This window comes from Channa argus, chromosome 15 (genome assembly GCF_033026475.1).
Source record: "Channa argus isolate prfri chromosome 15, Channa argus male v1.0, whole genome shotgun sequence".
Classification (NCBI taxonomy): domain Eukaryota; kingdom Metazoa; phylum Chordata; class Actinopteri; order Anabantiformes; family Channidae; genus Channa; species Channa argus.
The window spans coordinates 5870365-5888090 of record NC_090211.1 but is presented as its reverse complement, the minus strand read 5'-3'; the positions used below and the strand labels follow the sequence as shown (position 1 = coordinate 5888090).

The window sequence follows — 17726 nt, the reverse complement described above, 5'->3', positions numbered from 1 at the left end:
GGTTGGGTTATCTGAAGATTACATTATGTCTTGTTTTCCGCATGTTGATGCTACGTTTGGCCCCAATACACCAACATACTTTGACATGGATGCTGGGTATCTTTTAACAATGTTAGAATTTGCTGTTAGTTTCTGGCCCACTGGTAGAAAAGTATTATATTAGGATTTTTGGATAAGTGTGCTAGATACTCATGTCCTAGGTTCTCATACTTAGAATATACAATTCCACATTGAAGCACAACATATATGCACCTACAAATGAACTACATAATTCACCTGTACATTCATAAAAATCTGTACAAAATGTTAAACAGAGGATTTTATTTAGGGAATGTGATCACAAAAGAGACAAATAGGCCAAAGTGGGCCCTCCATTTATTTTGTAATCAAAAAACAAAAACAGTTCCTAGAGTTTTTGTTGTAACTTTGTTTATATTTTGCAGCGGTTGTGTCACGCCTCCCTCTCTCTTAAAGCCACTTTGATTGGTCCACAGAACTACTAGTGACACCAATAAGCGATACGATTGTGTAACGTCATCATTAGATGCCGGAAAGAGTCACGTGTCAACCAACCTCTAAAGTCATGCTGAAGGTGCATGTAGCTGCTGCTGTATAATTATTGAGCAAAAAGCTGGTAGAAAGATGTTTTCAAGGATGAAATAATTTTGTGGTTGGTTTACCTTTCATAATGACTAAGTGACGTATTGATTATGAATACGGTTCATCTGAAGCTCAGGTGTTTAACGTGGTTTGTTAAAGGTAGAGCGCAGTCTGCTGCTCTTCCGACAATCGCACGCTGTGATTCTAGGTTTCACAGGACTGTTTTTCAGGTTTTGCGGACAATGGCCACTAATAATAACAATAAATGTATTAATCCGAAGAAAGCGAAGGAGCCGTTGCGGAGAGTGAAAACCAAAGAGAACAGGAATAAACGAGGAGACGTTCGTGGACCATCCACTGTTTACGTGCAGGTCGTCGGCGCTGGAAGCAGAGACAATGCTGCTTCACTTTATGTATTCTCCGAGTACAACAGGTAATTTATAATCACGAGACTTGTAATCAGTTGGAAGTTTATTAGATAGACTCAGCTAAACTTATTGCAGTGAGTTAATTGTCCCGCAGTGAGTACCGTCAGTACGTTCTTGGCAACTAATGTTACGTCACAAATAGTGACCATATAGTTACAAATAACCATCGCCAACATTCATACACCAACTCGTATTGCATACTTTATCAAGTTGTGGATTTAATCTAAAATGTCTACAATAGCAGTTTCCCCCTCGATCTACACACAATGACAAAATGTGTTCATATGTATTCATATCAAAAACTGATATCCCATTTACAGAGGAGTATTCAGGTTGTGCCATTTCAAATTGTGCTGAGCAGCCTGTTTACTTTTTGCTTGAAAGGAGTTAAGAATTTGCCTGGAGTCCACTTAAATATCAGTAGTGTTTGGTGCTTTTACAGAGTGAGTGACACACTTGTAAACTGTTAGACTTTTTCAAACATAAACTGTAAAGTTTTATGTGGTTTAGTGAATCTTTGAGAATGTTTTTGAACCTAACACATATGAAAACGTGTCATTTTAGGGGAAACAACATCAAATTTTAACTTTATAGCTAGACTTGAAAATATACAGACTATGAAAAACATCACAATGCTCTAATATATAGATGCACTGTAGTCACCATCCACATGCACCGAGTGTACCTCTTCTCTGCTGCAGGTACCTGTTCAACTGTGGTGAAGGGACACAGAGACTCATGCAGGAGCACAAGTAAGCCGCTTTGTCTGTCATGGTGTAAATTTATTTTTTTGTACCTCAGTCAGTCTGTCAGACAAAAAGAATGAGTGGTAATGTTAATCTGTTTCACTGTGAAAGACTAAAAGCTGCTCGCTTGGACAACATCTTCCTGACCAGACTAAGCTGGGAGAATGTCGGAGGTTTATCAGGTCAGTAATACCTGTCTGATATAGTCACTAACTCCCATGATCCGTGGTAGTTCTGTGTTTGTGTAATCTGTTGTATTTGAACATTTGTTTTAAAGCAGCTGTTAATTAAAGATGTTTACCAGAAAGCAAAATAAAAGGTTTTGTCAAAATTCCTAGTGACATGTATTGATTTACACATGAATTATATTGACAGTCGAATATTTTTTTTGGGCATATAGTGTGTTTTTATAATCTTTTTTTAAGCCGAACATGTGTGTGTCTGTGTGTTGTTCTTTCTGCAGGGATGATATTAACTTTAAAGGACACCGGTGTGCCTGAGTGTGTCCTCTCTGGACCTCCACAGCTCGTGAGAAACACAATCACACAGTCAGAATACACAGGAGCTTTTTATTGTTCACATGTACTTACTTTAAGTCTACTGTGTTTCTTCTTGTTTGCTTTTTTCCAACCAAAGGACTACTATCTTAATGCCATCAAGTCATTTTCTGGACCTCTAGAAGACATCAAGCTCTGTATGTAAAATTTACTGGTCTGAATTAGATATTGCCTTATTTTTTTGGCATTATTTCTCTTTGTATGATTTACTGTATTATATATTCACAGCGGTTCGACCATACACTGAAGAGACCTACTCAGATGAAACAATGACAGTTTATCAAGTGCCAGTATTTGGTAAAATCATAGATAAATTCTTATTTTACAGTTTCCTCCTTTATTTTTTCTTAAATTACTTAGAATATTTAAAAGTATCTTGGTTCATAGCAGACTTTCTTCTTTCTTTAATTTGTAGTCCAGTCAAGGAATCACAGCAGATCGGGCAGCAGCAGCCCCTCTCGAAGTCCTGCTTCTCCGAAGAGCGATGACCTTCATGCTAACATCTACAGAGAAAGTCCAAGTGAGTTTAATCACTAACTATTTTGTAAGGCAAAGAGTATTGTATTGGACATGTGTGACATATTTAGGTTAGATTCATCATCATCACTGTAAAAAGTATCTTTATGAGGATAAAATTTTTTGTTGAAACTGTTTTTTTTTTTTAGGTAAAATGCAAACAGCAGCTAGAGATAGCTCATTGGTGGTTGCTTTCATATGTAAGGTAAGAAACTCCAAACTATGTTATCGTGTGTGAACTTTCTACAAATTGAGGAACTTTGTATGTAAATGTTTTATTGATTTTTTTTTTTTTAAATTCACTCCCAAACACTTACAGCTTCATCCCAAGAAAGGAAATTTCTTAGTTGCCCAGGCCAAGGAGCTGGGCTTGCCTGTGTAAGTAAATTATGTGACAAATTAAATAGTTATTATTGGTGTTTTATTAAAGGTGGTGTGGTACAGCAGGTGTTTTACATAGTGAGGTGGATTATGCTGTTTAAATAATCAAACCTCTTTTCTGTGGGTACCTGTGGACTCAGTTTATGTTTTCACCATCAGATCCATACAGCATTTGTTGTTATACAGTATTATTTCGAATATTAATGGTTTTATTATTATTGTTTGTGATTTTTAGTGAACTGTTCTCATGTGGTAACAATTTGCAGGAAGTTAAATGTACATTTTAACTTAACTTTACATGGTGTGATGTAAATAATGAACTTATGCCATCATAATAGTAAATTATGCACCTTGCATTTTCAAAATGTAACAAATAATGCTTTAATTGTGACTCTGTTTCTATCACAGTGGTACAGCAGAGATTGGTCCTCTCATTGCAGCTCTGAAAGATGGGAAAAACATAACATATGAAGGGAAAGAGGTGTTGTATAAATAATCTCACATTTTAGGCTGCAGCTCTTAACTGTATTTGCTGACACTATTGCTATTGACTTGTAGATCCGACCCGAGCAAGTTTGTACTCCCATTGACCCAGGACCAGTCTTTATCGTTGTCGAGTGTCCGTCAGAAGAGTTTGTCGAAGCTGTTTTTACCAATCAGCAACTGAGAAGGTACCACCGATTATTGAGTTGACCCTTTTTTAAAAAGAATGAGAACAGCTTGTTTCTTTAGTTGAAACATATCAATTTCCATTAGGTACCAAACAGGAGGGACTGAGGACCCTGCTGCGCTTGTGGTCCACATGACTCCAGAGTCTGTTTTGAAAACAGATCAGTACAAAGAGTGGATGGAGAGGTTTGATTTCTCCTACTGTGCAACCAGACTCCATAGAGACTTATTCTTTTCTTCTTTATTTGTTTGACATTCAGCATGACTGAGCTCTTTGTCTGGGTTTTTGTAGATTTCCGTCCACAACAGAACATCTGATCCTTAATGAACAAGTCTCTACAGTTCACAACATCAGAAGTCACAAAATTCAAGCGCAGCTGAACATGATTCACCCAGAGATGTTTCCAGAACTAAAATCGTATAAAACAAAGGTAACAGACAGATGCAGGTGCATCAGATGGAGTCTTTTCAGTGAGCACTGATTGAAGCTGGTTCTGCACAAACGTATCCACAGACAATTCTTTGCTTATGTCTTCAATGACCAACTACACACAATGCAACTTATTAAGTTCATTTTATATATGTTTTACAATTTTATAAAAATTTAAAGATTGAAAACCCAAGGCACGTTACATTTAATATTGTCAGAATCAGGATCTTGGGGATTTAAAGAATACTGTGGAATTTTCTTAAAATCTTTATTCCAGCTACAGCTAATATGCATATTTATTTTTCTAATGTCAAAGCTGAATTTACGGGTCACAAAGCAAGCTACTACACATTCTTCATTTACAGATACAGTTTCAGTGTTACATAATTTGACCTAATATTTTCTTGATCAACTAGTAAAAAAAAAAATATAAAATCAAAATAATTGTGGTTTGCAGCAGCACTAATTTTACACAAATTATGATCCTATATTTCATGGTTTGGGTATGTTTTTCGAAAAATGTCATTTTACATATTCACATAAGGTCTATATTTTTGTTTAGGGGATATTCCACTGATGAAATTATATATTATTATTATTTTATTATATATTATTAAATATTTCAGTCTGACAATTTGTTAATTGAAACACCAGAGATATAGCTATTCAGACTTTGTTTGTTTCAGATAGAAATCACTGTAATTTACCAGGAAAAAAAATGTTAAATTAGTTCTCATTTGATAATATAGAAGCACAAAGTGCTTTATTTCAATGCACAATTGTAATACCAGTCATCACATATTAGGAGCCTAATATGGAGTCTTGAGTTCTTATAAACACAGGAATCGAGTGAGTGTAAAGACTGAGTGCTTTTGTTCCTTAAGAATTAAATCATGTTCAGTGACCCTTAAACACAGTGTTGGAATCCTGCACTATAAACTAATGTAACACCTATTTGCTTTCTTCTTTTATTTAAACCTTATTTCACCTGTGTGTCTACTGAGTTCACAGACAAACAAATCAGGCACGGTACATTTAAAAAAAAAAAAAAACATCAAAGCCTTCTTTATGTCCCCAGGAACCTCAAGCTGCCCTGCACGTCCCCAACGTCAGAGCTGAATGTCTGCTCAAGTTCCAGCTCAGACCCGTAATGGAGTGGCAAAGGTTAGTTTGTCCTTCAATCCCCCCAATTTAGCCAACATTACTCTGCAGCTCCAAGCGCTGCCTTGTCACAGAAAACAATCTGGGATGGACCATTGCACTCAGCCGCTTTCTTCTTCTTTCTTCTTTTTTTAACCTCATCTTACAAGTGTCAGTGCTTTTTCTTCACTCCTCCTGTCAAACAGTGTAGATGCGCATCAAGGTCAGATGTGAAAAGAATCCCTGTTTTCCCCACCAGTGTTTTTGCAGGCAGCGGTGTGTGTCTTCTTGACTTTGTATCTCATTTGTTAGAGAAGCCATCCCCTCTTGCAACACTGAAGAGTTTGTGAAAGAAGCTTCTGAGGTCCCGCATTTTCTGGAAGAAGTGGACAAGTGCAAGAAGATTTGCTTCACTGAAGCTGCAGAGTTTTCTGGTCAGTTCAGCACAGAAGTGTACTTTGGTTACTTTGGACCAGATGGTTGTTCTATAATATTGTTTGTGCTATAATGTTGACTATATTTAAATAGTCATTTTAAACTAAATGGCCTTTTTATTTGCAGAGCTCAGTGATTATTATTTTTCTGCTGCAGGGTGTAGAACAAGTTACCCAGAGGTGGTTTTCTTGGGAACAGGATCAGCACTTCCAATGAAGATCAGAAATGTCAGTGGCACTTTAGTTAATATCAGGTATGTTTTTTCCCCATAACTTTAGAGGTAGATTATACATGTGTTCTGTTCATTTGTGTTTAGTTGACATGAAGGCCTAGAAATTGAATCTGGACCAAAAAAAACTTAAACTCTCTTTTATTTACATAATGTTGAATATTGCTTTTTCCCACAGTTTTCACTAAAGTGTATGTCCAGTGTAGATTTCCTCCTGCTTAGCCGTCTATGTTTGTACTTGTCTGTAGCCCAAGTCAGTCAGTGCTGCTGGACTGTGGAGAGGGAACATTCAGTCAGCTCTGTAGACACTACGGGGATGATGTGGATGACACGCTCTCCAAAATCTCAACAGTGTTCATCTCACACTTGCACGCTGACCACCACACAGTGAGCACATTCCCATTTTGTTAAAGTAACCAAACAGTTTTCCTCCTCTATATAACTACTGACGCCCATCTTTTTGTCTCAGGGGCTGCTGAAGTTGCTGTATCAGAGAGAGAGAGCACTGGTATGTTTTAAAAAGGTTCTGTTGTTTCATTTGCTCACCGAATGTTTTACATTTACAGTAAATTCTGGAAATTCTTACTTACTACAGGGCTGTAGCTCTGCCTTTCAATACTGTCACCTTGGAATGAGGATCAGAATGATCAAGTTTGGCTAATTCTGTCATCTTCCTGTATCCAGACAACTTTGGGAAAGACATTTAGTCCCATTTACCTGATCGCTCCAGTCCAGATCATGAGCTGGCTCAACCAGTATCACAACTACTGTGAGGAGATCCTCAGCCATATCAAGTACGTGAACACAAATCTACATTCACATTACAGGCTCAAGTGACCCAAATCCATTCTCTTTGACTCCAAGTGACTCGTATCAGTTTTTTCTTTCATGGAAATGAACAAACCAAAGAGGTTTTCAACAAATCTGAGCTGGGACAGTCTTTTATGCCGTTGTAAATAACTATTTATATCCAATTTCAGACTTTGCAACTGCTCTTAGCAAATCATATGGTTCTTAGCATCTCATTTCTGTATGAATCCAATTGCCTGGCATCACTGTCACTTTCGCAGTCTAAAGTAATGCAGAGGAAAACATTACTTACAGAGTTATAGCCGAGTGGCGAAGTGAAAAGATTTAGATTTGTGTGACATTTATTTAGAAGTTATTCGAGCCAAACTAGAAGAAACATTGTGACCACATTTTGCAATCTGACTGTTTGACTCATGCAGACTTCACTTGTGGTTCACATGCTACATGTGTAGTCTGCACGTGTGCACATTTCCTTGCCATGTTGGTTGCAGACTAAAAACTGAACCATCAACATAAAATCATTGGATCTGCCTAAAAAATGCAAATCAAAAAAGAGGCTTGAGCACCCTCACTGTATATCGTCACTTGCTCTAGTGGAGGTAACATGATTTTAACATGCTGTACTATCATGTAAGTATGTTTTTAGGTGTGTGTGTGTGTGTGTGTGTGTGTGTGTAGCATTTATGTGACGTGGGGCAAGTTGCAAATCTATTCATTTGTTCATGATGTCTTGAAGTCATCATCCATTTTGTCTTTCAGTTTCATTCCTAACAAATTTCTTTGTGACGGCACTGAGGCGCCCACACAGAGGACAAAGTCGTTCATCCAAGCTCTGCTGAAAACAAATGATCTAGAGAAGGTCTGTAGCTGTTTGAACATCACATCCTTCAAAATTGGAAACTTCCCAGTTCAGAAACTTCAAGTTACTCATCATTGTGTCCCCGTGTGTGTCTCAGTTTCAGACCTGCTTAGTGCGTCACTGCAAGAACGCCTTTGCCTGCAGCTTCACTCATCAGTCAGGGTGGAAATTGGCCTTTTCTGGGGACACAATGCCCTGCGATGCATTCGTACACATTGGTTGGTACCGATTGGTGTCTATATTTCAGTGTGTTGAGGTTGAGAGTATGATTTCAATACGTCAGAGATTCATTCATTGATTCAGGTCCTCATAACTGTAGCTTAACTACGTGGTTGAATATTTTCTCTGAAATTTCTTGGAGTATTTGATCGCTCTGTTAGCTGGCAGGTTCTTCTAATTAGTCCTGTGAGATCCCACTTCATTGACTCTTCTTAAATTGCTTGACTGGATTCAGTCCAGAGACAGCAACTATATCCCATGTCAGTTCATTAAAGATGACTCAGCTCACCAGACAAACAGGGCATGGCCATTTTTGATTACACCCACTAACTGATTGATTTCCTCAGGGACAGGAAGAGTCATTCAGGCTATATATGTTTTTTTTTTCCCAGGAAAGAATGCAACTTTACTTATCCACGAAGCCACACTGGAAGATGGGCTGGAGGCGGAAGCTGTAGAGAAGAGACACAGGTGATGAAAACAAACTGTTTCACCAAGGAGCTCCTTAGGGCTTTAGTGTTATTTATACAAATGAAGAAAAGAGGAAACTGTAGCAGTAAAGCTTGTTTGTTGACTGTTGTAGGTTATTTTTGAGTTGTTAAATCTCTTTACTGTCCACAGACAATTGCCATCGATTTTCACACCTTTTTATACTTGGAGAGTGAGCTTCTGTCTGTACAAAGCATCTTTGTCTGTCAGAAAAATCCCCTTAGAAACTTGTGCTTTGACAAACTGAGTGAACTAAGTTTTCTCTGGGGAAACACTTTAAATTTCAGGCTTTTTTCTTCGTGTTTTCTGACAGCACAACTTCCCAGGCCATCGGTATCGGCATGAAGATGAACGCTGATTTCATCATGCTGAACCACTTTAGCCAGCGTTACGCCAAAATTCCTCTTTTCAGCGAAGTCTTCAGTGACAAAGTGGGAATATCGTTCGACCACATGAGAGTAAGTAGCACGGTAGACGATGAAATGTCATGCAAAAGTGTTCCAGCAGTTGGGTTGCATGTGTCTGTGTGAGTTTTTAAATTTGACAGCTGTAAAACGGCATTGAATTTCTTAACTTTTGTTTATGTAAATCACCTTTTCAGTCTGTGCACATGTATGCAGCACTCATAAACCAGATCTCATGCTTGGAGATCTTGCCAAACAATATTTTCCAAGATATTTTATGCTTCAAATGTTTTGTAGTTTACTTTGTTGTACTTTATTTGTGGATGACGTTGGAATCGAGTCACTAACAATCACTAACACACAGCATGTGCAGTGTTGCTGGGAGGGGAGTGTGGTGCAGCCTAATGACCACTTTCTCCATTTCCTTCTCTAAGATTTGCCTTGAAGATTTTAAAGTCATCCCCAAACTCATCCCTGCACTCAAAACCCTCTTCGCAGAGGAGATCGGTGAGATGGAGGAGAGAAGAGAGAGGAGGGAGCTGAGACAACCGAGAGCAAGCAGCTCTGAGATGAACGCTGAGCAAATGAGCACCAGAGTGGTGGAAGTGGGACAAGGTGCCAAAAGAGACCAGGAGGAGGCAGCGACAGACAGCGTAGAAACTAAGAGACTGAAAATCAGCTGAAGCCTGAGTGAACCGCATGTTATTAACACATGAGCCCAGATGAAGAGACTTTCACTAAGAGGATCCTGAGTTTTCTTATTTAAATGAACTTGAGAGTTTTATTTAGCTTGTGTGGGTTGATTAAAGAAAAGATATATAGATTTCTTGTGTTGCTGTGTGCAGCGCTAAGCTATTAAACTAGTCATTGTTTTTCATTAAACAGAATAAAGAAATACCACACAGTGTTACCGTATCCTATCAGATTTTTGTGCCGTGCCTTTGTCACTATTGATGACCAGACAAATGAATTACTGCATTCTTTATTTTCTTACATTTAGTTTTCACTTACTTGTTAGGTTTTTTTAAACAGGGATTATGCAAAATGACATTGTTAAAGATTTAATGTATGCAGCAAACCCTTACTAACCTTAAGCAGCATTTGACAAATACTTTGACATTTCTCTAACCCTCAATTAGACATTGATTTGTGCCAAAACAGGAGCACAATATCCTTATTCTGATATTAGCATTTAGCTTAATAAGTTTTTTTTAAGAATAATTTCATAGGACCACTGCCATGGCTGTTTTGACCTTTCAGCTGACTTGTTTACTTCAATGCCCTCCCAATCGGCGTGTTCAGGTCGTTATAGCACCAAAGGTGAATCAGAGGTGCATGTCCTGTGCATTCAGCCTATTACAGCAAATCATAAATGGTTTCAAATACACTATAAACATCCCCAAATGTAAGATTGAATGTATGTGTTAACAATTATAAGTGTTTCTGCTAAAGGGTTTAACACCTGTTATTGGGTAAGACAGAGGGTACATCATGGACGAGTCTGTCATCTATCACAGGGCACCAAGATAACCATTCACACTTACGGGCATGAATTTGGACTGAGTGAGGACTCAGACACAAGCACAGAGATAATGCAGTAAGCCAGCAGGTTTAAACTTGTGACCGTGTGAAGTTTGAGTGCTAACCACTCTTCTAATGTGCTTCCCAGTTGAGTATTAATATATTTATTACATCATTATTAAGACATATAAAGGAAATAATAGTGGGCCTTAAATTAAGTGTTACCCCAATACAATTGTTATAAAAAAGATTTAATAACTGAGCTCCTCCTTAATCATTCTCTACATGATCCCAAATTAATATGATTGTAAAAAAACATTTAAAATGTATTCCAAGAGACAAAATATATAATAAGTAATATTTTGACCAAAAATATCCTTTATTCCCTATTGAGATTTGTCCCTTTTATATCCCGTTGAAAAATGTATGACTATTGTTGAAATGGACATATTTATCTTTTCAGTTGTAACAGAGGGTGAAGACTATGGAAGAAGCTTGTAGAAACCACTGCACATGAGAGGTGTGATGTTGGAATTTTCCACACTATTCCACATGGGGGCTTCAGCGAGCTATTAAAGCTCATATCAGCCACTCAAAGGTAAAGAAAAAAAAATCAGGCAACATTAAAATCTGCTCATGAAGACTGACCTATTATCTTTTGCCACTTGAGGGAGCGGTGACTGCAGGAGTCTCTTCTTTTCACAGAGAAAACCGAGGGTTTATGTCATAAAAGGGATCATCAGGACCGTTAAACCATTAGGAGATATTGGAGATATTGGCTCAGTTACTCAGTATGGAAAATTAGCTCAAATGTTATTTAGCTCATGCAGGCTACCTTTTTTTGACACATGGTTCGTGACCTGAACCTACAGTGTCTGCAGGGATGAATGATGTTTGATTTCTGAGGCTTGACCTTTCAATTATAGTGAACTCGTCAGAGAAAACATTTACCACTGCCTTGTTTTCCAGCACTTTTCTTGCCTTGCAATTGTAAACTATTTTTCTTAAAAGGTTTAATTTTAATATTACCTATGGTTCGTCTCTAAATTTAAACAGGAGCATCCAGTCTCTTTCTTTGGGTGTGACAGCTGCCAGAACTCTGAGGTAAATGTGAGTTTTCAGAGATTCGTAGGTTAAGCAGTGGGCCCCAGCGAATAGCATTTTTTTTTTTTTTTCTGCAGTGAGATGAAGATGCATTGCTTCTGAGCTTGGAGTCAATTTACAGGTCTTTGCTGCCACTGAGGCCACCTCCAGCAGAAAGACCATGAATGATAATCAGGAAGGGCCAGAAACCGGTTTGGGCACAAACATTGCAAAGTCGTAAATGGTGGACTGATAGACCTAATCATCACTTGACCAGCAGTGGACCACCACAAATGAACAGTGAAGGCAAAATTCAAATGTACTTATCATTTATTCATTCAAGAAAACCACCTGAAACTTTTGGGTGAGCAATTTGACTGGCCTGCTTTTACCCTGTGTGTGACTCACTTCAGGAATTTGTCAAATATGTGAAGACTTGAAAGATACTTCCAGTTAATACTTTAGGGCTTTATTTTTGGCAAAATAACACTCACTCAAGTAGTCTGTGAAACCTGGGAACATTGCTATAAATGAGGTCTGACGTGGCAAAAAACATAAGCAGCCAGGCATAGGACAAGCAAGCTGTTTGTCCACATGATCCTAACTAGTTTATTTTGGAGGTAAAAGGGGAAATTGTCATCAAAGTTAAACCAGACAGTTGGAAAGTTTCGCATTGCTTTATGTCTGATTATCACATGACAAATGAAGACAGCAGATTGTGGAGATATTTCACATTTTTGTGCATAAAATGGTTCTTGTGGGGGAATAGAGTACATTTAATCATAAAGGTTAGATGGTTGACAAGTAGATAAATAGGTTGGGTTTACTGACAAAGCCACGGGGTGGATAATGCTTAATGGGATGCTTAAGATCACCTTAGGCATTTTGGTGTTATAAAGCCCAAAAAATATAGTAGATAGTGGGTTCAAGGGTCACAAGGTCTACATTTGTTGTCATGAGGGTGGTTCCTTTGTTGAGTTTGAATAAAAATAGAAGGTGTTTGAGAGATACAATTCAGAAGCTGCTGACATGTCTTCTTCTCCATCTTCTCCATGTGTTAAAATGAGATGGTTCATCACTCTTAGTTCTGTCTTTAACTCTTCAAAGATCTTGTAACACTTGACTAAGGAAAAGGAAACATTTCTACCACATTCTTCTACCTTTCCCCCCCTTTTGGCTTATCCCATAAGGTCATGGTAGCCACAGCAGATTGTTGGTCCGCTTGTTGATTTGACATTTTACGCTGAATGCCCTTCCTGATGCAACCCTCCCCAATTTTTAACCAGGCTTGGGTCTGGTACGTGGCACTGATCAGTTTATGCAGCATCAATTTACAGGAAAACACAGACCAAGGTCCTCAACATCTGCAGCACCATGCTGCGGATGTTTTATGACTCCGTGGTAGCCAGATCCATGTTCTATGCTGTGGTTCGTTGGGGCAGCAATATGAAGGTGGCAGACAGTAACAGACCGGACAAACTAATAAGAAGGGCTGGTTCTGTTCTGGAGCAAACCCTCTGACCATATTGTTGGTGGGCAGACACTCTATCAACTGAGTCATTGCCGCCCCCGTGAATGGTTCTCCTACGATGGTGGCCCTATCAGTCTAGATTCCTGTCTCACTGCTCATTTCTCTGCTGTGTGAGAATCTTTGTGAATACAGGTCCAAAGAGTCAAAAAAGATTATCCAATAATGTTATCATTAGAGTAACAAACAAACATAACTCTGGATGACAGAGGAAAGTCATTAAACTATAACATCATCAAACTAAGAGGCACCTGTTTATTCCTGTTTGTCATTGTTTATTTGGTGTGGAATGATGGGAGACAGATGTGAACAGAGCGGGACGCCACCAATCAGATACACCTCCTCCACCTGAATCCTCCGCCTTAATCCAAAGTCAATTATGCAGCCTGCTCGCCTCTCTTCACATTTTCTGCCTGGCTGCTGATTCAGAGAGTGGCCCTGTTCTGCTCTGGCAGGAATCAAAGTGGGAGGTAATCTGAGGGGACTTGTGTAGAGGAAAAAAGAAAAACGGAAGCGCTGGGGCCCGGAGCCTCTCAGATTGGAGGTCACAGTCGTGGCTGCCACAGCACTGTCACATGGACAGGTCAGTAATTGTGAGCAGACGATGTATCCCTGCTGATCTGACCAGGATTCCTGCATTACTGTCCGTCAGCTGTCACCTCAAATCTAGATCTCCATCCAGGCCGCTCAGACACCTTAGTCCATCGACTGCAAAGCACTCTAAATCCAGAGGGAACACAGTCTGAGTCTCACCCTCCTCCCTCCCTGCAAAACCGCACGAGAAAGACTAGAAAATTGAGATCAAAGATCCAAGTGAGACCTTTGATAACTTTTAGAATACTGTGAAAGTGGCTTTTGTGCAGGAAAAGGAGAAGCATTGTGACACAGGGCATTAATATTCCATGTGGCTGTACCTGAGTTAGCCTCTCTCCCCTTTCGCTCGGGCCGCTCTGCATTATCAGTATGTCAGAGAGAGAAACCTCAGAGGCACCATAACACCGGCACTCACAGGGCCCTGAATGTAAATAAAGCACAGATCTTTCCCCTCAGCCTCCCAGAAAACAATCAGCTGTTCTGATATGCAAAAGTGGTCACTGTATAAATCTCACCTGCTTGGTGCTTCGTAAAAACAAAGCTGTAGACTGAAGCATTGAAAACCTTTGGTTTTATATGGTGAGCTGGATAAACTCGCACTGTTTTTTTGCATTTTCCTCTTTATTTTGACATTCAGAGAAAAACAGATATAGATGCATTACTCTTAACATCTGAAATAAAGTTCCCATGTGAGTGTGAACGCAGTGTGTGGATCAGGCAATTCTCCTGGACATATCACTTAACCGAGGATTCGAAGGCAGAGTTTTTGAGTCAAATCTCTCATTTTTTGATGTAAGAAAAAATAGAGTAGCTACAGATCCAGAATCAGTCAGTACTGATGACTTTAAACAAGCTGCTAGAAGAACATCCTACGCCTCCAGACTACTTAGAAAAACAAGGACAAGATGCAACAGCCTTACACTTAAAATCTTTGCAGAGGTGACAGGAAGGTGAAGTACTGCTTTAGGTGTTAGTTGTCCTAAATGTTACAAAAACAACATGGGAGCTTTTAATTTGAATGGTGTACTTAAAATCCTTTAGCTTAATAATGAAACCATCGGCGTGCACTTGTATTCAGCTGATGGAGGAGAAGAAGCCACTCACGCCAGGAGGAGAATAGTTTAACAGCAATAGAAGCGATCACATGATTGGTATCGAGCAGCTGAAACCCAGTTTTCAACATACTTTACACCACTTGTTAACTTTTATTTTAGCGTCTCCTAGTATTATGTAATACAAGCTGGCCTTACTGCATATTTCAGTTCCTGCATTTTCCTATCAAATTTCAGCATTATCATTTCATGTGTGCAGAGGCAAGACAATAACTTTTCTTTCTGCATTAATAACGATGTGGTCTAATGACTTTAGATATAAAATCACAGTGTGCTGCTAATAATAAACACGTAAATGTAATCAGTTGTGTGTTTGAACACATGTATTAAAGATTCAGGTTGCTGGTTGAAAAAGTAAATGAAAGAATGAATTTAATAACAAGCTAAACCTCTGTTGACGTAAATGCAGATCAGACTTGCACAATGTTTAGAAGCATTTGTGGACCTCACAGAACTGCTATAGTTTCAGGATGCCTGGTGGAAAAGGTCAAACATTACTTCCATGTTTGGGGTCATTGTCCTGTTGTAAAATCCGGCTTCTACTTGAGCTTCCGCTTATGGACAACCACTCTGACAAGACCTTGTAGCATATTAAGTGTGAAATTCATTCCAACTTGATTATGGCAAGGTGTCAAGGGAACCTGATTGCAGACGAAGATGGCAGACAAATGACCTTGGCAGGGAGTAGTGGATATTAGCTGGAAGTTGAATATCTCAGCAGAGGATGGACTTTATAGGTCAAGTGATTAGGGTTTAGGAAAGTCGTCGGTCAAAGTGGTGAACCCCAGAAAAAGCTGCCAACTTCTGGCTGATGTTAAAAATCTTATCAGAACTCTGTGTCTGTGGCCAGGCCCCTTTTGACCCAGAGGCCAAAGCTCAATAGCTTTCGGCTTGCCCTTCCTTCCGCAACCCTTTCATTTTATCCGGGCTCGGGACCGGCACCAAGGTTGCACTTGATGGCTGGGGAGGGCCACACCTGATGTGGTGGGATACAAACCCGTGGCCTTCTACATCACACATTTATGCTCTACCCATTGATCCACCAGGCCCCTTTACCCAGAGGCCAAATAGTCCCCAATTATCATGCTACCACACAGCGCAAACCACTGCTGGGTGGATTTCTTTTTTTACTGTGATTACTTAACATGTTCTTCCTGGACAATTCAACTTCATCAGTCCCCAAAACCCAGTTGTGTTTTCTTTTAAAGTGCTCTTTGGTAAATGTCAGACACATAGTGTTTTGATTGGGAAGTTCTTCCTTCACGGTGTCCTGCCATTGATTGTCCTGACAGCATAGAAAGTGGGTGATTAAATGGACTAAATTTATGGACAGTTTGTGTAACTGTGAACTGATGTACATCAAAAATCTCTCCTCTCTTTCCTGGAAAGACTATTTTCTAAGCTGGCAGCTTGGTGTAAATTATTTTTGATCTTCAGAGTAATGGAATCATTATTGGTGATGGCATGGTTCGCATAAGCAATGGTTATTAGAAGTCAACCACCACAAACCTGGGTTTCAGTGACTGGACACTAGGCTTCATTGATCCTGACTCCAATTGCTGTAGCTTGACATCATTAGCCTGGGGGTTCCCAGATTTTTTCCAAACCACACTGTGAATAATTGAGTATGGACCAGAAAAATACAATGCAATGAATTAAATATATAATGAACTGTTGTTTTGTGAAAATCTGACCATAGTCTAGGAGCCATTTTACATAAATGTAGTTAACGCCAGGGTTCACACACTGTTTCTCACCCCTGTCTCGGCTAAACATCCTATTGTATTTACTGAATCATTGGTGTTACTGTTTAATGGGCAATGTTCACTAATGTTTAAACAGTCACTGCTCCTGCTACAGCCACAATCCACAGTCATGTTCTCATTAATAAAAAGTGCTGTGAAATGTCATTTAAGCCCATCAGACCACAATGACTCATAAGACGAGTACATCTAAATTTCTTTAATTGTCTTTACACTTTAAGTGACTCTCCTCCTCTACATGACTATAATATAATATGATTTGAAAAGCAAAATAACTGTGGATTGTGAAGAAAGAAAACTATGTTGAAAACATGATTGATGGGATATAAACTTAAGTTGGTTATTTGTTGTACTTCAGAATAAAACTGTGAAAAATGACTCCTCACTCAAGGGAAGGGAATTGACTCACAACTCACGAATATGATTCTTTCCATGTTTCCCTACATTCCTGTGGCTGTTAATTAAGTTTTTCCAACATAATCATTTCAAAGCTGCTGCTCCTTCTAAGTGTCTCCTAAATTGCATTTGTGGGTCAATACAGAAAGTATCTAAATATTTTGTGTTGAATATTTCCATTAACATGACACCATAGTAATATTTTATATTCTAATAACCTGTACACTTTTCCAAAGAAATACAGAAGCTTGTTTGTTGATCTGGTAGTTATTGATTAAGAACAGGGACTATTTCTCATGAATTAATGATCTTTTTTATTTAACTGAAATATCAGTGTTCAGTCCATACTGCAGTATTTTAAATAGGTGTCTTATCCTTCTTTTTATGCCTGCAGAGAGGATTATGTCTCAGTAAGTTTTAAAACAATTGATCAAGTTTAGTTGGAGAGCACAAGAGAAGAGTGGGGGGCACAATATTAAGTAAATGGTCTGTACTTACATAGCGCTTTCCTACCTATTTGCACTCAAAGCGCTTTACACTGTTTCTCATTCACCCATTTGCACTCATCACGATCAACTAAGTTGGGGTTCAGTGTCTTGCTCAAGGACACTTAACACGTGACCGGAGGAGCCAGGGATCGAACCAACAACTGCGAAATTGGTGGATGACTGCTGTATCTTCCCACGTCACAGTCGCAGTGTTCCACAGAAGGACACAAGATCTGAGCCACAGATTTCAATTAAGGCTACAATAGGCAACCTAAATTTTCTGCTCCACCCAGCTCTCCCTCTCCCTGCTTCGTTGTGCTCTGCAGGGC

General features: G+C 39.1%; 1 protein-coding gene across 1 annotated transcript; it reads left to right on the top strand.

Annotated features, from left to right (window-relative positions):
- The first annotated feature begins 554 nt into the window (after positions 1–554).
- Positions 555–9819, top strand: elac2 (elaC ribonuclease Z 2). Its single transcript, XM_067477929.1, has 24 exons — positions 555–1033; positions 1730–1780; positions 1886–1956; positions 2238–2302; positions 2411–2468; positions 2560–2628; positions 2747–2851; positions 2997–3052; positions 3167–3225; positions 3637–3709; positions 3787–3899; positions 3985–4083; positions 4190–4328; positions 5406–5491; positions 5780–5901; positions 6059–6155; positions 6380–6518; positions 6601–6639; positions 6816–6925; positions 7701–7800; positions 7898–8018; positions 8412–8490; positions 8822–8966; positions 9347–9819. Exons 1-24 carry the CDS (start codon positions 711–713, stop codon positions 9593–9595), a joined length of 2568 nt encoding a protein of 855 aa, XP_067334030.1. The 5' UTR covers positions 555–710; the 3' UTR covers positions 9596–9819.
- Positions 9820–17726: the final 7907 nt, after the last annotated feature.